The following is a 23,714-nucleotide window of genomic DNA, read 5'->3' as shown; positions in this document are numbered from 1 at the left end:
GCATTTTCATCAAGAATTTTACTCGTGCTTCATTATGTAATAAATTCATTTTTACGATATTGGTCCCATCTGAATATTTTTATAATTTAATTAAATTAGATGTTTGATCAATTTAATCATTTTAATTATATAATTGAAAGACATTGAATGCATTTTCATTAAGAATTTGACTCTTGCTTCATTATGTAATAATTTCATTTTTACGTTATTGGTTCTATTTAAATATTTATATAATTTTAATAACTGAGATCTAAGATTATTTCAATCATCTTAATTACTTATTTGAAAGACATGGAATGCATTTTCATTAAGAATTTGACTCTTGCTTCAGTATTTAATAGTTTCATTTTTACGATATTGGTTCCATCTGAATATTTATATAATTTATTTAAATTAGATGTTTGATCAATTTTATCATTTTAATTATATATTTGAAATACATTGAGTGCATTTTCATTAAGAATTTGACTCTTGCTTCATTATGTAATAATTTCATTTTTACGATATTGGTCCCATTTAAATATATATAATTTAATTAAATTAGATGAGTGATAAGTTTAATCATTCTAATTACTTATTTGAAAGACATGGAATGCATTTTCATCAAGAATTTGACTCTTCCTTTATAATTAAATAATTTCATTTTTACGATATTTGTCCCTTTTAAATATATATATAATTAAATTAAATTAGATGAGAGATAAGTTTATTCTTTCTAATTACTTATTTGAAAGATCTTGAATGCATTTTCATTAAGAATTTGACTCGTGCTTCATTATGTAATAAATTCATTTTTACGATATTGGTCCCATCTGAATATTTATATAATTTAATTAAATTAGATGTTTGATCAATTTAATCATTTTAATTATATATTTGAAAGACATTGAATGCATTTTCATTAAGAATTTGACTCTTGCTTCATTATGTAATAATTTCATTTTTATGATAGTGGTCCAATTTAAATATTTTTATAATTTAATTAAATTAGATGAGTGATAAGTTTAATCATTTTAATTATTTATTTGAAAGACATTGAATGCATTTTCATCAAGAATTTGACTATTGCTTCGTTATGAAATAATTTAATTTTTACGATATTAGTTCCATTTATATATTTATACAATTTAAATAACTGAGATCTAAGATCATTTCAATAATTTTAATTACTTATTTGAAAGACATTGAATGCATTTTCATTAAGAATTTGACTCTTCTTTCATTATTTAATAATTTCATTTTTACGATAGTGGTCCCATTTCAATATTTAGATAATTAAATTAAATTAGATGTGTGATAAGTATAATCATTCTAATTACTTATTTTAAAGACATTGAATGCATTTTCATTAGGAATTGGACTCTTTTTTTATTATGTAATAATTGCATTTTTACGATATTGGTCCCATTTAAATATTTATATAATTTAATTAAATTAGATGTTTGATAAATTTAATCATTTTAATTATTTATTTGAAAGACATTGAACGCCTTTTCAGCGAGAATTTGACTCGTGCTTCATTATGTAATAATTTCCTTTTTACGATAGTGGTCCCATTTAAATATTTATATAATTAAATTAAATTAGATGAGTGATAAGTTTAATCATTTTAATTATTTTTTTGAAAGACATTGAATGCATTTTCAGCGAGAATTTGACACGTGCTTCATTATGTAATAATTTCCTTTTTACGATAGTGGTCCCATTTAAATATTTATATAATTTAATTAAATTAGATGAGTGATAAGTTTAATCATTTTAATTATTTATTTGAAAGACATTGAATGCATTTTCATCAAGAATTTGACTCGTGCTTCATTATGTAATAATTTCCTTTTTACGATAGTGGTCCCATTTAAATATTTTTATAATTAAATTAAATTAGATGAGTGATAAGTTTAATCATTTTAATTACTTATTTGAAAGACATTGAATGCATTTTCTTCAAAAATTTGACTCGTGCTTCATTATGTAATAATTTCATTTTTACGATATTGGTCCCATCAGAATATTTATATAATTTAATTAAATTAGATGTGTGATAAGTTTAATCATTTTAATTACTTATTTGAAAGACATTGAATGCATTTTTATTTAGAATTTGACTAGTGCTTTATTATGTAATAAATTTATTTTTACGATATTGGTTCTATTTAAATATTTATATAATTTAAATAACTGAGATCTAAGATTATTTCAATCATCTTAATTACTTATTTGAAAGACATTAATGCATTTTCATTAAGAATTTGATTCTTGCTTCATTATGTAATAATTTCATTTTTACGATATTGGTCCCATCTGAATATTTATATAATTTAATTAAATTAGATGTTCGATCAATTTAATCATTTTAATTATATATTTGAAAGACATTGAATGAATTTTCATTTAGAATTTGACTCTTGCTACATTATGTAATAATTTCATTTTTACGTTATTGGTCCCATCTTAATATTTATATAATTTAATTAAATTAGATGTGTTATAAGTTTAATCATTTTAATTACTTATTTGAAAGACATTAATGCATTTTCATCAAGAATTTGACTCGTGCTTCATTATGTAATAAATTCATTTTTACTATATTGGTCCCATTTAAATATTTATATAATTTAATTAAATTAGGTGTGTGATAAGTTTAATCATTCTAATTACTTATTTAAAAGACATTGAATGCATTTTCATTAGGAATAATACTATTCTTTCGTTATGTAATAATTTCATTTTTTTGATATTGGTCCCATTTAAATATTTATACAATTAAATTAAATTAGATGAGAGATTAGTTTATTCTTTCTAATTACTTATTTGAAAGACCTTGAATGCATTTTCATCAAAAATTTGACTCGTGCTTAATTATGTAATAATTTCATTTTTACGATATTGGTCCAATCTGAATATTTATATAATTTAATTTAATTATATGTGTGATAAGTTTAATCATTTTAATTACTTATTTGAAAGACATTGAATGCATTTTTATTTACAATTTGACTCGTGCTTTATTATGTAATAAATTTATTTTTACGATATTGGTTCTATTTAAATATTTATATAATTTAAATAACTGAGATCTAAGATTATTTCAATCATTTTAATTACTTATTTGAAAGACATTGAATGCATTTTTATTTAGAATTTGACTTATGCTTTATTATGTAATAAATTTATTTTTACGATATTGCTTCTATTTAAATATTTATATAATTTTAATAACTGAGATCTAAGATTATTTCAATCATCTTAATTACTTATTTGAAAGACATTGAATGCATTTTCATTAAGAATTTGACTCTTGCTTCAGTATTTAATAGTTTCATTTTTACGAGATTGGTCCCATCTGAATATTTATATAATTTATTTAAATTAGATGTGTGATAAGTTTAATCATTTTAATTACTTATTTGAAAGACATTAATGCATTTTCATTAAGAATTTGATTCTTGCTTCATTATGTAATAATTTCATTTTTACGATATTGGTCCCATCTGAATATTTATATAATTTAATTAAATTAGATGTTTGATCAATTTAATCATTTTAATTATATATTTGAAAGACATTGATCGCATTTTCATTAAGAATTTGACTCTTGCTTCATTATGTAATAATTTCATTTTTACGTTATTGGTCCCATCTGAATATTTATATAATTTACTTAAATTAGATGTGTGATAAGTTTAATCATTTTAATTACTTATTTGAAAGACATTGAATGCATTTTCATTAAGAATTTAATTCTTGCTTCAGTATTTAATAGTTTCATTTTTACGATATTGGTTCCATCTGAATATTTATATAATTTATTTAAATTAGATGTTTGATCAATTTTATCATTTTAATTATATATTTGAAATACATTGAGTGCATTTTCATTAAGAATTTGACTCTTGCTTCATTATGTAATAATTTCATTTTTACGATATTGGTCCCATTTAAATATATATAATTTAATTAAATTAGATGAGTGATAAGTTTAATCATTCTAATTACTTATTTGAAAGACATGGAATGCATTTTCATCAAGAATTTGACTCTTGCTTCATTATGTAATAATTTCATTTTTCTGATATTGGTCCCATTTAAATATTTATACAATTAAATTAAATTAGATGTGTGATAAGTTTAATCATTCTAACTACTTATTTGAAAGACATTGAATGCATTTTCATTAAGAATTTGACTCTTGCTTCATTATGTAATAATTTCATTTTTACGTTATTGGTCCCATCTTAATATTTATATAATTTAATTAAATTAGATGTTTGATCAATTGTGTCATTTTAATTATATATTTGAAATACATTGAATGCATTTTCATTAAAAATTTAATTCTTGCTTCATTATGTAATAATTACATTTTTACGATATTGGTCCCATCTGAATATTTATATAATTTAATTAAATTTGATGTGTGATAAGTTTAATCATTCTAATTACTTATTTAAAAGACATTGAATGCATTTTCATTAGGAATAAGACTATTTTTTCGTTAAGTAATAATTTCATTTTTACGATATTGGTCCCATTTAAATATATATAATTTAATTAAATTAGATGAGTGATAAGTTTAATCATTCTAACTACTTATTTGAAAGACATTGAATGCATTTTCATTAAGAATTTGACTCTTGCTTCATTATGTAATAATTTCATTTTTACGTTATTGGTCCCATCTTAATATTTATATAATTTAATTAAATTAGATGTTTGATCAATTGTGTCATTTTAATTATATAATTGAAATACATTGAGTGCATTTTCATTAAGAATTTGACTCTTGCTTTATTATGTAATAATTTCATTTTATGATATTGGTCCCATTTAAATATATATAATTTAATTAAATTAGATGAGTGATAAGTTTAATCATTCTAATTACTTATTTGAAAGACATTAATGCATTTTCATTAAGAATTTGATTCTTGCTTCATTATGTAATAATTTCGTTTTTACGATATTGGTCCCATCTGAATATTTATATAATTTAATTAAATTAGATGTGTGATAAGTTTAATCATTCTAATTACTTATTTAAAAGACATTGAATGCATTTTCATTAGGAATAAGACTATTTTTTCGTTATGTAATAATTTCATTTTTACGATATTGATCCCATTTAAATATATATAATTTAATTAAATTAGATGAGTGATAAGTTTAATCATTCTAATTACTTATTTGAAAGACATTGAATGCATTTTCATTAAGAATTTGATTCATGCTTCATTATGTAATAATTTCATTTTTACGATATTGGTCCCATCTGAATATTTATACAATTTAATTAAATTAGATGTTTGATCAATTAAATCATTTTAATTATATATTTGAAAGACATTGAATGCATTTTCATTAAGAATTTGATTCTTGCTTCATTATGTAATAATTTCATTTTTACTATATTGGTCCCATCTGAATATTTATATAATTTACTTAAATTAGATGTGTGATAAGTTTAATCATTTTAATTACTTATTTGAAAGACATTGAATGCATTTTCATTAAGAATTTAATTCTTGCTTCAGTATTTAATAGTTTCATTTTTACGATATTGGTTCCATCTGAATATTTATATAATTTATTTAAATTAGATGTTTGATCAATTTTATCATTTTAATTATATATTTGAAATACATTGAGTGCATTTTCATTAAGAATTTGACTCTTGCTTCATTATGTAATAATTTCATTTTTACGATATTGGTCCCATTTAAATATATATAATTTAATTAAATTAGATGAGTGATAAGTTTAATCATTCTAATTACTTATTTGAAAGACATGGAATGCATTTTCATCAAGAATTTGACTCTTGCTTCATTATGTAATAATTTCATTTTTCTGATATTGGTCCCATTTAAATATTTATACAATTAAATTAAATTAGATGTGTGATAAGTTTAATCATTCTAACTACTTATTTGAAAGACATTGAATGCATTTTCATTAAGAATTTGACTCTTGCTTCATTATGTAATAATTTCATTTTTACGTTATTGGTCCCATCTTAATATTTATATAATTTAATTAAATTAGATGTTTGATCAATTGTGTCATTTTAATTATATATTTGAAATACATTGAATGCATTTTCATTAAGAATTTAATTCTTGCTTCATTATGTAATAATTACATTTTTACGATATTGGTCCCATCTGAATATTTATATAATTTAATTAAATTTGATGTGTGATAAGTTTAATCATTCTAATTACTTATTTAAAAGACATTGAATGCATTTTCATTAGGAATAAGACTATTTTTTCGTTAAGTAATAATTTCATTTTTACGATATTGGTCCCATTTAAATATATATAATTTAATTAAATTAGATGAGTGATAAGTTTAATCATTCTAACTACTTATTTGAAAGACATTGAATGCATTTTCATTAAGAATTTGACTCTTGCTTCATTATGTAATAATTTCATTTTTACGTTATTGGTCCCATCTTAATATTTATATAATTTAATTAAATTAGATGTTTGATCAATTGTGTCATTTTAATTATATAATTGAAATACATTGAGTGCATTTTCATTAAGAATTTGACTCTTGCTTTATTATGTAATAATTTCATTTTATGATATTGGTCCCATTTAAATATATATAATTTAATTAAATTAGATGAGTGATAAGTTTAATCATTCTAATTACTTATTTGAAAGACATTAATGCATTTTCATTAAGAATTTGATTCTTGCTTCATTATGCAATAATTTCGTTTTTACGATATTGGTCCCATCTGAATATTTATATAATTTAATTAAATTAGATGTGTGATAAGTTTAATCATTCTAATTACTTATTTAAAAGACATTGAATGCATTTTCATTAGGAATAAGACTATTTTTTCGTTATGTAATAATTTCATTTTTACGATATTGATCCCATTTAAATATATATAATTTAATTAAATTAGATGAGTGATAAGTTTAATCATTCTAATTACTTATTTGAAAGACATTGAATGCATTTTCATTAAGAATTTGATTCATGCTTCATTATGTAATAATTTCATTTTTACGATATTGGTCCCATCTGAATATTTATACAATTTAATTAAATTAGATGTTTGATCAATTAAATCATTTTAATTATATATTTGAAAGACATTGAATGCATTTTCATTAAGAATTTGATTCTTGCTTCATTATGTAATAATTTCATTTTTACTATATTGGTCCCATCTGAATATTTATATAATTTAATTAAATTAGATGTGTGATAAGTTTAATCATTTTAATTACTTATTTGAAAGACATTAATGCATTTTCATTAAGAATTTGATTCTTGCTTCATTATGTAATAATTTCATTTTTACGATATTGGTCCCATCTGAATATTTATATAATTTAATTAAATTAGATGTGTGATAAGTTTAATCATTTTAATTACTTATTTGGAAGACATTGGATGCATTTTCATTAAGAATTTGACTCTTGCTTCATTATGTAATAATTTCATTTTTACGATATTGGTCCAATCTGAATATTTATATAATTTAATTTAATAATATGGGTGATAAGTTTAATCATTTTAATTACTTATTTGAAAGACATTGAATGCATTTTCATTAAGAATTTGATTCTTGCTCCATTATGTAATAATTTCATTTTTACGATTTTGGTCCCATCTGAATATTTATATAATTTAATTAAATTAGATGTGTGATAAGTTTAATCATTCTAATTACTTATTTAAAAGACATTGAATGCATTTTCATTAGGAATAAGACTATTTTTTCTTTATGTAATAATTTCATTTTTACGATATTGGTCCCATTTAAATATATATAATTTAATTAAATTAGATGAGTGATAAGTTTAATCATTCTAATTACTTATTTAAAAGACATTGAATGCATTTTCATTAGGTATAAGACTATTTTTTCGTTATGTAATAATTTCATTTTTACGATATTGGTCCCATTTAAATATATATAATTTAATTAAATTAGATGAGTGATAAGTTTAATCATTTTAATTACTTATTTGAAAGACCTTGAATGCATTTTCATTAAGAATTTGACTCGTGCTTCATTATGTAATAATTTCATTTTTACGATATTGGCCCCTTTTAAATATTTATATAAATAAATTAAATTAGATGTGTGATACGTTTAATCATTTTAATTACTTATTTGAAAGACATTGAATGCATTTTTATTTAGAATTTGACTTGTGTTTTATTATGTAATAAATTTATTTTTACGATATTGGTTCTATTTAAATATTTATATATTTTTAATACCTGAGATCTAAGATTATTTCAATCATCTTATTTACTTATTTGAAAGTCATTGAATGCATTTTCATTAAGAATTTGACTCTTGCTTCAGTATTTAATAGTTTCATTTTTACGATATTGGTCCCATCTGAATATTTATATAATTTATTTAAATTAGATGTGTGATAAGTTTAATCATTTTAATTACTTATTTGAAAGACATTGAATGCATTTTTATTTAGAATTTGACTCGTGCTTTATTATGTAATGAATTTATTTTTACGATACTGGTTCTATTTAAATATTTATATAATTTAAATAACTGAGATCTATGATTATTTCAAACATCTTAATTACTAATTTGAAAGACTTTGGATGCATTTTCATTAAGAATTTGACTCTTGCTTCATTATGTAATAATTTCAATTTTACGATATTGGTCCCATCTGAATATTTATATAATTTAATTAAATTAGATGAGTGATAAGTTTTATCATTTTAATTACTTATTTGAAAGACATTGAATGCATTTTCATCAAGAATTTGACTCGTGCTTCATTATGTAATAATTTCATTTTTACGATATTGGTCCCTTTTAAATTTTTTATATAATTAAATTAAATTAGATGTGTGATACGTTTAATCATTTTAATTACTAATTTGAAAGACATTGAATGCATTTTCAATAAGAATTTGACTCTTGCTTCATTATGTAATAATTTCATTTTTACGTTATTGGTCCCATCTTAATATTTATATAATTTACTTAAATTAGATGTGTGATAAGTTTAATCATTTTAATTATTTATTTGAAAGACATTGAATGCATTTTCATTAAGAATTTAATTCTTGCTTCAGTATTTAATAGTTTCATTTTTACGATATTGGTTCCATCTGAATATTTATATAATTTATTTAAATTAGATGTTTGATCTATTTTATCATTTTAATTATATATTTGAAAGACATTGAATGCATTTTCATTAAGAATTTGACTCTTGCTTCATTATGTAATAATTTCATTTTTAAGTTATTGGTCCCATCTTAATATTTATATAATTTAATTAAATTAGATGTTTGATCAATTGTGTCATTTTAATTATATATTTGAAATACATTGAATGCATTTTCATTAAGAATTTAATTCTTGCTTCATTATGTAATAATTACATTTTTACGATATTGGTCCCATCTGAATATTTATATAATTTAATTAAATTAGATGTGTGATAAGTTTAATCATTCTAATTACTTAATTGAAAGACATTGAATGCATTTTCATTAAGAATTTGTCTCGTGCTTCATTATGTAATAATTTCATTTTTACGATATTGGTCCCTTTTAAATTTTTTATATAATTAAATTAAATAAGATGTGTGATACGTTTAATCAGTTTAATTACTAATTTGAAAGACATTGAATGCATTTTCATCAAGAATTTGACTCGTGCTTCATTATGTAATAATTTCATTTTTACGATATTGGCCCCTTTTAAATATTTATATAAATAAATTAAATTAGATGTGTGATACGTTTAATCATTTTAATTACTTATTTTTAAGACATTGAATGCATTTTTATTTAGAATTTGACTCGTGCTTTATTATGTAATAAATTTATTTTTACGATATTGGTTCTATTTAAATATTTATATAATTTAAATAACTGAGATCTAAGATTATTTCAATCATCTTAATAACTAATTTGAAAGACTTTGAATGCATTTTCATTAAGAATTTGAATCTTGCTTCATTATGTAATAATTTCATTTTTACGATATTGGTCCCATCTGAATATTTATATTATTTAATTAATTCAGATGTGTGATAAGTTTAATCATTCTAATTACTTATTTGAAAGACATTGAATACATTTTCATTAAGAATTTGACTCTTGCTTCATTATGTAATAATTTCATTTTTATGATATTGGTCCAATCTGAATATTTATATAATTTAATTTAATTATATGTGTGATAAGTTTAATCATTTTAATTACTTATTTGAAAGACATTGAATGCATTTTAATTTAGAATTTGACTTATGCTTTATTATGTAATAAATTTATTTTTACGATATTGGTTCTATTTAAATATTTATATAATTTTAATAACTGAGATCTAAGATTATTTCAATCATCTTAATAACTAATTTGAAAGACTTTGAATGCATTTTCATTAAGAATTTGACTCTTGCTTCAGTATTTAATAGTTTCATTTTTACGATATTGGTCCCATCTGAATATTTATATAATTTATTTAAATTAGATGTGTGATAAGTTTAATCATTTTAATTACTTATTTGAAAGACATTAATGCATTTTCATTAAGAATTTGATTCTTGCTTCATTATGTAATAATTTCATTTTTACGATATTGGTCCCATCTGAATATTTATATAATTTAATTAAATTAGATGTTTGATCAATTTAATCATTTTAATTATATATTTGAAAGACATTGAACGCATTTTCATTAAGAATTTGACTCTTGCTTCATTATGTAATAATTTCACTTTTACGTTATTGGTCCCATCTGAATATTTATATAATTTACTTAAATTAGATGAGTGATAAGTTTAATCATTCTAATTACTTATTTGAAAGACCTTGAATGCATTTTCATTAAGAATTTGACTCGTGCTTCATTATGTAATAATTTCATTTTTACGATATTGGCCCCTTTTAAATATTTATATAAATAAATTAAATTAGATGTGTGATACGTTTAATCATTTTAATTACTTATTTGAAAGACATTGAATGCATTTTTATTTAGAGTTTGACTTGTGTTTTATTATGTAATAAATTTATTTTTACGTTATTGGTTCTATTCAAATATTTATATAATTTTAATAACTGAGATCTAAGATTATTTCAATCATTTTAATTACTTATTTGAAAGACATTGAATGCATTTTTATTTAGAATTTGATTTTTGCTTCATTATGTAATAATTTCATTTTTACGATATTGGTCCCATCTGAATATTTATATAATTTAATTAAATTAGATGTTTGATCAATTTAATCATTTTAATTATATATTTGAAAGACATTGAATGCATTTTCATTAAGAATTTGACTCTTGCTTCATTATGTAATAATTTCATTTTTACGTTATTGGTCCCATCTTAATATTTATATAATTTAATTAAATTAGATATTTGATCAATTTTATCATTTTAATTATATATTTGAAATACATTGAATGCATTTTCATTAAGAATTTGATTCTTGCTTCATTATGTCATAATTTCATTTTTACGATATTGGTCCAATCTGAATATTTATATAATTTAATTAAATTATATGTGTGATAAGTTTAATCATTTTAATTACTTATTTGAAAGACATTGAATGCATTTTCATCAAGAATTTGACTCGTGCTTCATTATGTAATAAATTCATTTTTACGATATTGGTCCCATCTGAATATTTATATAATTTAATTAAATTAGATGTTTGATCAATTTAATCATTTTAATTATTTAGTTGAAAGTCATTGAATGCATTTTCATCAAGAATTTTACTCGTGCTTCATTATGTAATAAATTCATTTTTACGATATTGGTCCCATCTGAATATTTTTATAATTTAATTAAATTAGATGTTTGATCAATTTAATCATTTTAATTATATAATTGAAAGACATTGAATGCATTTTCATTAAGAATTTGACTCTTGCTTCATTATGTAATAATTTCATTTTTACGTTATTGGTTCTATTTAAATATTTATATAATTTTAATAACTGAGATCTAAGATTATTTCAATCATCTTAATTACTTATTTGAAAGACATGGAATGCATTTTCATTAAGAATTTGACTCTTGCTTCAGTATTTAATAGTTTCATTTTTACGATATTGGTTCCATCTGAATATTTATATAATTTATTTAAATTAGATGTTTGATCAATTTTATCATTTTAATTATATATTTGAAATACATTGAGTGCATTTTGATTAAGAATTTGACTCTTGCTTCATTATGTAATAATTTCATTTTTACGATATTGGTCCCATTTAAATATATATAATTTAATTAAATTAGATGAGTGATAAGTTTAATCATTCTAATTACTTATTTGAAAGACATGGAATGCATTTTCATCAAGAATTTGACTCTTCCTTTATAATTAAATAATTTCATTTTTACGATATTTGTCCCTTTTAAATATATATATAATTAAATTAAATTAGATGAGAGATAAGTTTATTCTTTCTAATTACTTATTTGAAAGATCTTGAATGCATTTTCATTAAGAATTTGACTCGTGCTTCATTATGTAATAAATTCATTTTTACGATATTGGTCCCATCTGAATATTTATATAATTTAATTAAATTAGATGTTTGATCAATTTAATCATTTTAATTATATATTTGAAAGACATTGAATGCATTTTCATTAAGAATTTGACTCTTGCTTCATTATGTAATAATTTCATTTTTACGTTATTGGTCCCATCTGAATAATTATATAATTTAATTAAATTAGATGTTTGATCAATTTTATCATTTTAATTACTTATTTAGAAGACATTGAATGCATTTTCATTAGGAATAAGACTATTTTTTCGTTATGTAATAATTTCATTTTTACGATATTGGTCCCATTTAAATATATATAATTTAATTAAATTAGATGAGTGATAAGTTTAATCATTCTAATTACTTATTTGAAAGTCATTGAATGCATTTTCATCAAGAATTTGACTCGTGCTTCATTATGTAATAAATTCATTTTTACGATATTGGTCCCATCTGAATATTTATATAATTTAATTAAATTAGATGTTTGATCAATTTAATCATTTTAATTATTTAGTTGAAAGTCATTGAATGCATTTTCATCAAGAATTTTACTCGTGCTTCATTATGTAATAAATTCATTTTTACGATATTGGTCCCATCTGAATATTTATATAATTTAATTAAATTAGATGTTTGATCAATTTAATCATTTTAATTATATATTTGAAAGACATTGAATGCATTTTCATTAAGAATTTGACTCTTGCTTCATTATGTAATAATTTCATTTTTACGTTATTGGTCCCATCTGAATAATTATATAATTTAATTAAATTAGATGTTTGATCAATTTTATAATTTTAATTACTTATTTAAAAGACATTGAATGCATTTTCATTAGGAATAAGACTATTTTTTCGTTATGTAATAATTTCATTTTTACGATATTGGTCCCATTTAAATATATATAATTTAATTAAATTAGATGAGTGATAAGTTTAATCATTCTAATTACTTATTTGAAAGACCTTGAATGCATTTTCATTAAGAATTTGACTCGTGCTTCATTATGTAATAATTTCATTTTTACGATATTGGTCCCATTTAAATATTTATATAATTTAATTGAATTAGATGTGTGATAAGTTTCATCATTTTAATTACTTATTTGAAAGACATTGAATGCATTTTCATTAGGAATTAGACTATTGCTTCATTATGTAATAATTTCATTTTTACGATATTGGTTCCATTTATATATTTATACAATTTATATAACTGAGATCTAAGATTATTTCAATCATTTTAATTACTTTTTTGGAAGTCATTGAATGCATTTTCTTTAAGAATTTGACTCTTGCTTTATTATGTAATAATTTCATATTTACCATAGTGGTCCCATTTAAATATTTCCTCATAAAATATTATTCGAATTTAAAGTATTATAACATATATTATTTACAACATTATTATTATAATTTTTATAACATTTAAATTTTAAAATTTAATTAGCAAATTAACATTTTAATCATCTAATTTCTGTCAGAAAATATTAATCGAGTTTAAATAATCTTTGTATAATTTTTTAAAAATATTCTTTTCAATATAAGAGCTAAGTATGGCACGCGCGTAGCGCGCGTTTGTGTTGTTTTAGTCTGTTTCTAAAAAAAGCATGTTAAGTTGATTCTTGCAAGTATTTTTGCCTTTTTTTCGCGATGTTTATTAGCTGCTTCGATTTGCGTCGCGCGTTATATTCATAGCATCGAGAGATTGTCATCACGACAGTTAGCAGTTTAACAGTTTGTCAAAAAATAATAAAATAAAATAATATGTTTTATATAATACGTTTTAGGCCCGATTGCACTAACATTATTTTGGCTTTAAGCGGGACTTAACTATGTGTCTATCTTTTTCTTTCTAAATAAATTAAGACAAACATATATTTAAGTCTCGTTTAAAACCAAAATAACGTTGGTGCAATCGGATCTTAATACTTTAAATTTAATTAATATTTTTTACAATTATAAGCTGATTTCTGTCAAAAAATATTAATCGCGGACAAAGTATATATTATAAGTATATATTATAAGTTTATATTATAATTTAAGTATATATTATATTATTTACAACATATTATTATAATTAAAATAATAATATTTTATAAGTAATATAATATGTTATAAAACTTTATTCGCGAATATTTTTTGACAGAAATCAGCTGATAACTGTCAAAAATATTAATCGAGTTTAAAGTATTATAACATATTATTTAAAACACAATATATTATTTTATTTTATTTTATTTTGAACAAACTGTCAAACTATTAATCTTCGCGATGACAGCTTGATGCTATAAATATAACGTACAACGCGAATCGAGACAGTCAATGAGCATTTCGATAAAGCGACAACAATAAACTTCGATATATGCGAGTATAGACTTTACATTCTTTTTTTAGAAAAGGATTAGATCAAAAAGTTTGTACGCTGGTATGCTGATGATACCATCATATTGTGCAGATAATGTACTGTTGAAATATACATAAGAATAATTTTTGGCTCGTTTTAAAATATTGAAAATTACAATTTTTGAACCGCAAACCCCATACGGTGCGGATTCAATTTACGTATATTAGATCAAAAAGTTTGTAGGCTGGTATTTTGATGGTACCATCATATTATGCAGATAATGTACTGTTGAAATATATAAAAGAATAATTTTTGGCTCGTTTTAAAATATTGGAAATTAAAATTTTTAAACCGCGGACTACATACGGCGCGCATTCATTTTACGTATATTAGATCAAAAAGTTTGTAGGCTGGTATTCTGATGGTACCATCATATTATGCAGATAATGTACTGTTGAAATATATAAAAGAATAATTTTTGGCTCGTTTTAAAATATTGAAAATTGAAATTTTGAAACCGCGGACCCCATACTGCGCGGATTCATTTTACGTATATTAGATCAAAAAGTTTGTACGTTGGTATGCTGATGGTACCATCATATTGTGCAGATAATGTACTGTTGAAATATATAAAATATGGCGCAAATTCTATAACGAAGAATTATACTATGTGTATTAAATGAAAAAATTTGTACGCTCGAATCTGTTTGATATAAAAGTAATCTGCATAAAATGTACTATTAAAAAAACAAGCGATGAATTCTATGCTTTTTTTAGAATAGTTAAAGATGAAACTTTGTAGCTGCGAACCCTACACTGCGCGGACTTATATTATGTATATTATATAAAATAATTTGCATGCTCGTATTTATTTAATATAAAGAGCCAATAATTTATCGCTTTTTTTCAATAATACGTTGTTTGCAGATTATTTTTATACCAAATAGATACGAGCGTGCAAATTCTTTTATTTGATATACATAATAAAAGTTTGCGCCGTATAGGATCCGCTGCTACAAAGTATCGATTTTTAATATTAAAAATTTATTGCTTGTATACTTCGATAGTACATTGTATTATATATATAAAAGTTATATGCAAACAATGAAATATATTATTCGAGTTTTAAGTAGTAAACATATTATTTGTAATATTATTTATAACATTTTTAATTTTTATAACATATTTTTATTTTAAAATTTAATTAGCAAATTAACGATTTAATTATCTGATTTCTGTCAAAAAATGTTAATCAAATTTAAACAAATTTTATATAAAAATATTGTTTTTTTTTATATAAAATCGAGAAATGGCGCACGCGTAGCGCGCGCTTGTGTTGTTCTAGTCCTTTCTTTAAAAAAGGCATGTTAAGTCGATTCTCGAATGTATCGCAGTCCACTCGAAAGTCTTGAAGTGTATTGTTGCCTCTTTTCCGCAATACTGATTGGCTCTCTGTCGATTAGCGTTGTGTGTTATATTCGTAGCATCGAAAGGCTGTCATCGCGAGGGTTAGCAGTTAGCAGTTTGACAGTTAGTCCAAAATAAAATTAAATAAAATAACAATATATGTTTTAAATAATATGTTATAATACTTTAAACTTGATTAATATTTTCGCGGAAAAGAGGCAACAATACTTGCGAGAATCGAATTAATATGTCTTTTTTTAAAAAGAATTAGAACAACAAGCGCGCGCTACGCCATTCATCGATTTTATATAAAAAATAATTTTTTTTTTATATAAAGTTTGTTTAAACTTGATTAATATTTTTTGACAGAAATCAGATGATTAAAGCATTACATTGCTAATTACATTTTAAAATAAAAATATGTTATAAAATATAAAATAATAATTTTATAAATAATATGTTATAATGCTTTATCTGCGATTAATATTTTTTGACAGAAATCAGCTGATAGCTGTCATAAATATTAATCGAGTTTAAGGAATTATAATATACATTATTTAAAACATTATTATTTTAAATGTTATAACATATATTCTTATTTTAAAAATTAATTAGCAAATTAACGTTTTAATCAGCTGATTTCTGTAATAAAAATATTAATCGAGGATAAGGTATTACAACATATTGCTATTTGAATTTTATAGTTTGCTGAATTTGCCCGATAAACGTTTAAACTTGAAAAGATTAAGGCCTCTATAAAGCCTAATAGAACATTTTCTGTTCTAGCTTTATAGAAGAGATCTTTAAAAGATTTCTTCAAGACCTACAAAATGAGCCGACAGAAAATGTTCTTGGCTTTATAGAAGCCTTAATCTTTTCAAGTATAAACGTTCTTTTAAAGATCTCTACAAGACGCACTTTTAACGATCTTTTAAAGATTTCTTCAAGACAAACAAAATGAGTCCTCAGAAAATGTTCTACGACTTACACAAACCTTACTTTTTAAATTCAAAGTTTAATCGTTTTTTGCGAAAATTAAGGCCTGTGTAAGTCGTAAAACATTTTATTTGGACGTGTTTTAAAAATCTCTTCAAAGTCTTAAATTATAAATAAAATTCTAAGAGAAAATTCTCTCTGTAAAATATTATTATTTTATTATATTGTAACACATTTTCATTTTAAAATTTATTTAGCAAATTAACGCTTTAATCAGATGATTTCTGTCAAAAAATATTAATAAAGTTAAAACAAACGTTATATATAAATAAATGTTAATCAAATTTAAACAAACTTTATATAAAAATATCATTTTTATAATATCATTCTTTTTAATATAAAATTGAAGAATGGCGCGCGCGTAGCGCACGCTTGTGTTGTTCTAGTTATATTAAAAAAATAAGTGACTGAATATAATATTCTTTAAATGTATATTAAAACAACACAAAGCTACACGCGCGTCATTCCTCGATTTTATATATATATATATATATAAAAAGATATTTTTATATAAAGTTTGTTTAAACTTGATTAATATTGTTTGACAGAAATCAACTGATTAAAGCATTAATTTGCTAATTAAATTTTGAAATAAAAATATGTTATAAAAATTAAAATAATAATGTTATAAATATTATGTTATAATACTTTAAACTCGAATAATATTTTTGATAGAAATCAGCTGACAACTATCAAAAAATACTATAACATTTTATCTAAAACATATTCTTATTTTAATTTTTAAAACATATTATTTTAAAATTTAATTAACGCTTTAATCAGCTGATTTCTGTCAAAAATATTAATTGAGTTTAAGGAATTATAATATATTTTATTTGAAACATATTATTTTAATTTTTATAACATATTCTTATTTTAAAATTAATATATATTTTTTTATGCGTTGATTGCAATGCATGCATAAAAATATGTGAATTAATTATGCAATCCATAAAAATTCATTATTTAAATCTTTAACAGAGAACAAACAAAAATAGAATTTTTTACAAGAATATTTCAATCAAAACATCTGTGCTTCCATTAGATTCGCGTGTCTGTACACATCCACCACGCTGCACGTCTCGCGCGAGACTGATCGCAAGACTCTGAGTAGCGGTGTCGTCAAGCACACCCCACACGACCACCACGCTGCGCGCTTCGCGCGAGACTGATCGTCAGTCTCGCAATCGCAATATCTCGAATCTCGAGACTCATTGTCAGTCGCGCTCGAGACGCGCAGCGTAGCAGACGTATAGGATGCGCTTGGTGATACCGCTGCTCAAAGTCTTGCGGTCAGTCTTGTGCGAGATGTACAACGTGGTGGATAAAGTATTATAACATATTATTTACAATATGTTACTATTTAATAAAAAAAGAAAGAGAATATAAATACTTACCGGTCTACTTCTTGCCTTAGAAATATATTCATGGGCATCAATGGTCCCATTCTTTGGAGCGCTTCCTTTACTTCGAAGGCATTGTATTGCTTCGGTAATTTAGACAGCATATCATCGGCTAATTTATACACGACGTTTTCTCTAGTCTCACCTCCTTGCGCGCCACCCTCTTTCGGCTGTACGCTAAGAATCGTGTCAAGTATTCCTTTCGCCGTATTAATTTGATAGGTAATGTCAGCATTTGAATGTAGTCCGAAGACTTCCGGTGTGTCGGTGGCAGGTAAACTGTCGATGTAGTCGATATATCCTTGAAGATTTCTCGTTTGGGGCACCCTGTATCCTCGATAAAATTCAAAGCCTGGTCGTAACAATACATCGCAAAACCAGACATGTGTAAAAGTAGTTAATAAACGTTTATCAAAATCGTCCGTAACTCTACCGCCGTATTGCACCTATAAATAAATATTTTAAAAAATATGTAATATACAATGCCGCTTAAAACTTGATTATTTTAATTCAAAAATCAAGATTGTGAAACCTCTCCAAGCATATAGCAGACTGTCGGCCAGGAAACACCTTTTTTAGGATCCATATCGTCTAAATGATTCTGTATGAATTGGACCGATGCTGCAAAATCTGCCTGATTAAATTCGTAAGGTACATTCCAACCGAGTGGTCCAAACTTTCTTCTCTCCTGTACTACGGTGTGTAAAAATGCAACAGCGTATAATAAGGGTGGCCATTGCGATTGAGTACTGTAATCCAACGCGTCTTGTGTCACCGATTGGTAAGTCCTCTTCAAACTAGCTCTTATGCCTTGTGGTGGTTCATTCGTAAATTTTATTGCCATCTAAAACATATATTTTTTCGAATTTGTTTCGCTAAATTATTTTTTTTTTTTCCTTTTCAATACGTTGATCCCTTTCAATTACTTAAGAGTTATAGAAATACAACCTGTAGTAAACCGATGGGAAATTGAGAATGTACTTCGGTCGTCATCCAAAGTCTGAATACCTCGTGAACAGTTTCTGTTTCAACAAGAGCATCCATAACTTCTGTACAGAAGGGCAATGATAAATGAATATTTTGTAAAAGGACCCAGCCGCCCGTGCTCATAGCTTCGTTGATCATTCTTCGAGCATGAAACTCTTGACCTTGTCCCATCGATACCGAATTTAATGCTAAAATATTTAAAAAATATCTTAATAATAATAATAATAATAATAATAATGCTAAAATAATAATGTTAAAAATATTGTTATTAAACACTCTTATATATATTTTTACATTGTATTAAAGGAGGTTTTATTTTTTTTACTGCTTATAGAACAATTAATTAAATTATTAAGAATAAGTAATTACTTACGAATTGTTTTTTGTTTAGCTAATGCTGTAATTTGAGGACTCGGATCAGAGCCTATAGATAATAAGCAAATGAGTGGCGATCTAGTTTCAGATTCTAACCAAGTTGCTTCCAAGTCCAATATTTTAGCCTCGCCGTATTCTTTGCCCAAAGATTCGATGATATATCTTCTTGCTTGGGATAAAGTTCTGTCGGGGCTCCACGATCTGATGAGAAGTAATTTTCGGAATACGTCAAGACTCTTTTGATAGCCGCAAGGCAATTCTTCCTCTTCCGGCTTCTCTTTTTCGTACCATATTCTCCATTCTTTTTCGCTAAATTCAATTTTCGTTAAAATATCCGAAAATACCTCTAATCTGCTTATTTCGACTAAATTTAGCCACGTTATATCAAGTATCCATTTAAATGGTTTCGGCGTTACTGCATTAAGATCTAAAGATGCTCCGCCTTTTATAAAAGCGTTAAATTCTGCGTGGGAAATAATGCCTCTATGACAATCTATCTTCATGGCTAGCATCAGCGTAAATAACGATTTATGCCTTTCGTAAAGACTTCTCAGAGTAAACGCCCAAACTTCATATGTAAGATGACGAAGAATTATGTTTATCCGTTCGGAAGTAATCGGACTCTTCGTAGATTTCGTGATTGAATTATCGAAGATTGTCAAGAATTGTCTCAACGAATTTTGATACATCACATTAACATTGCTCATTTCAACTATCAAGAAATACAGGATAGATCCTCTTGACGCAACTGCGCGAAATTCTTCGCGTGCCAACGTGATTTTTTTCTCAGTAAGAGCAGACACTTGCAGTTTTTCATTCACCGACTCGGCCGTAGTCTTTGTTTCTCGAAGAACAGTTATTAGCTCTTCATCATCTACCAAGGAACCTTCCGAGGATGTAAGTCTGTGTAATAGCGTACTTTCGAGTTCCTTCATCGAACGTTGATTAGTCATGACTGATTCAAATAGAGCGACTCTCTCCGCTTCCAAATCGGCTTTCTCCATAAGTATTACTCGACCTAACAATTGATCTTCTAAACCTAACATTGTCACGGTAAAGTCAATAATCGATGTCTTCGCGGATATTTCTGGACTGTACGCTGGATTTGGTAGCTTGGTAGTAATGTACAACATGAATCCTGGCATCACGTCGCATTCTTTATCTCCAACAATGACCTTCTCGATAGATCCTGATTTAATAAAATTTTTCTCGAGTACGTTATCGAGTACTGGATCGAGTTCCTCTGTAACATCCTCGATTAGCAATGGTCTACCCAACGAAAGACTGTCTTCGAGATGAGTACGGAAGTACTTATGATTCAACGAAGTAATCTGCAATTCGTTTGTGCTCTCTTTATTCTTGATCCACATCTTTCCTTGATTCTGAGGATCAACAAGAAGCGGAAAAGACGAAGATTTGGTGACGATAAGCGCATTCTGCACAGATAATTCGTCGTTCGGCAATCCCTGAAGAGTCCATTCCGATGTTGTTGCGGAGTCGACAAGCATATTCGTTATATTTAAATTTTTAGTAAAAGGTATAAATTTAGTGGTTAATATATTCATCCACGCAGTTACTAAGCTTGCTCGATACTGCTGATTATAAGGCCCGCAGTACGATAAAAATCCAGTTGCCAGAAGAACATCTCCGACTAATCGTCCTAGTTGAATCTTGAATTCTCCACTTTGTTCCGTCCATCGAATCTTCTCGCCGCCTAATCCATTTATTAAAGCAGTCGCAGCTGTCATTTTTCTCAGGCATACATTCGCAGCCTCTGTTAATCTTTGCTTCTCCGTTACCGCGGTATCGTATTGCTGCTTAACTGTTTGTAAAGCCATCTCCCTTTCGGATAATTCTCGTTCAGCATTCGCCAAATCCTCCATGGCGAGTTTCAATCGTGCTTCTTGCAGTGCTAGATTAGTTTTTAACGGGAGAACTTCCTTGTTGACAGAATGGAAGAACCCCATAGCCTTGGTCCACGAGAGTAAACCAGCAACGTCACCGCATACACGTCTAGCTGTTTCCATATTATAATCTTCCATCTTGAAGTAGGGTTGCAGTAGCTCGACCATTTCGTTATTGATTATGTCTTTTGGATAATTTTGCAATTGCAACAGAAACGTCGTACTGGCCATAAGTTTCAACGATTCTGCCCACGATGGTTTAGGACATAGCGAGGCGGTATCGGGCACAACGGAACCGATTTTACGTTGAAATAAAATCAATACGCAATCCATGATTCTCATTATGAGATGAGGTGGCCTGCCTAGCTTTCTTACCGTTGCTATGTGAGCAGGTTTAATAGTATTCAGAGCAGCTTCCGCTTCTTCTAACGCTGGTTTCGCAGCTTCCAGCTTTTGTTCTGCCAGCGCTTTTTCATCAGCTATGCAGGCTACCAATTGCTCCGCTTTTTCCTTTACTCTTTGTACTTGATTCTTAAAAGCTTCAGCCTGCATGGCTCTCTCCGTTACTTCTAAAAGTACCGTCTCTGCTTTTTCGGAAGCCTGGACCAATTCCTGTTCCATTACGGCTAAATCTTTCTTCAGAATCTCAACGGATATCGATGCTTCCTCGAGTTTTGCTAAACCTGTGTCCATTCTTTTGGCTCCTTCACCAAGCTCATGTTGCTTAGACCGATAGATGTTTTTGTATCCACCGATAAAATTCAAATAAGATTTCGGAGTCACATGAGTAGCGCGCCGAAATCTTTGAAAATATTCGATTGAAGTCTCCGAAACAATATCTTGTATGGATCCTAATGCATTTACTAATTCAGCCTTTACGTCGCCAGTGCAAGCAATTTCAAAATCACAAAGAAAATGCTTGGCAACCAAAATTAGAGCATCCTTCGGCCAAGGTTGAAACCAATCTATAGTGCAACCGGAGATAAGAGCCGGAAAACGCTGTGCGCGATTCCCGAATTTTTCACCCACAGGAGAAAAGCAGAAAACAACATGCAAATTTTGACAAGTTCTTTGCAAAAAGAAATCCATCACTAATTCATTATTGAGAGTTCTTTTAGGATTTTCCCGTCTCAAGATAGGTGTTAATTCCGAAATAATTTCCGCTTGCTCGTCACGCGTGAATAAATTACTGATAACTCCGGAGCTCAGAATATTATTTAAATATTCGAGGAAGCCTTCCTCCTTAATGTCGAGATCGGTGAAAATAAATGTTGTACCTTTGCCTTGAGCACCGCAAGTGCGATATAGAAATCTAAGATCTTCTAAAAAGTTGGCTGCATTATAAGATCTAGTCAAGGTAATTTGAAACGTTTTGTATCCGGCAATAAAAGAAGATAGTTTTGTGAGACTTTGTTTGCCAGAACCGCCGACACCTACTAGCATCACATTGCCTTTCGGATGTCTAATGACTCTAGATATCTTTACTAAGTGCAGCATGGCGTCAGGGAAAAATACTAGATCCATTCCAGCACCTCTTTGCATTTCATTGAACTGTGCCAGAAACATGTCTAATCTTTCTCGTAACACTTGCTCGTCATAAACAGGTTCGTATACCTTGGGAAGTTCTACATCCGCATCCTCACCTTCTTCACCAGTCGGTTCTGGAGCATCTCTGTAATTAAATAAATCTTGTTAATATTGCATAATATTTTTAACGTCACAATAAATTGATTCTGTTTCACAT

The 23,714-nt window shown here is 25.7% G+C and overlaps 1 protein-coding gene across 1 annotated transcript in view; it reads right to left on the bottom strand.

Moving 5' to 3' along the window:
- The window catches only part of Dhc1 (dynein axonemal heavy chain 1), a 74,667-nt gene that overhangs the window by 35,502 nt on the left and 15,451 nt on the right, over positions 1-23,714 (bottom strand). Inside the window, exons 29-32 of the mRNA XM_083039084.1 lie at positions 20,065-23,642; positions 19,653-19,879; positions 19,237-19,548; positions 18,699-19,150 (exon numbers count right to left, since the gene is read on the bottom strand). Coding sequence (XP_082895210.1) covers positions 18,699-19,150; positions 19,237-19,548; positions 19,653-19,879; positions 20,065-23,642 — 4,569 coding nt within the window. The remainder of the gene's footprint in view (positions 1-18,698; positions 19,151-19,236; positions 19,549-19,652; positions 19,880-20,064; positions 23,643-23,714) is intronic.

This window comes from Prenolepis imparis, unplaced genomic scaffold (genome assembly GCF_030444845.1).
Source record: "Prenolepis imparis isolate NDT839.2.m4 unplaced genomic scaffold, iyPreImpa1.0 SCAF_5, whole genome shotgun sequence".
Taxonomy (NCBI): domain Eukaryota; kingdom Metazoa; phylum Arthropoda; class Insecta; order Hymenoptera; family Formicidae; genus Prenolepis; species Prenolepis imparis.
The sequence above is the reverse complement of the archived record's forward strand: the minus strand, read 5'-3'. Positions and strand labels throughout refer to the sequence as shown.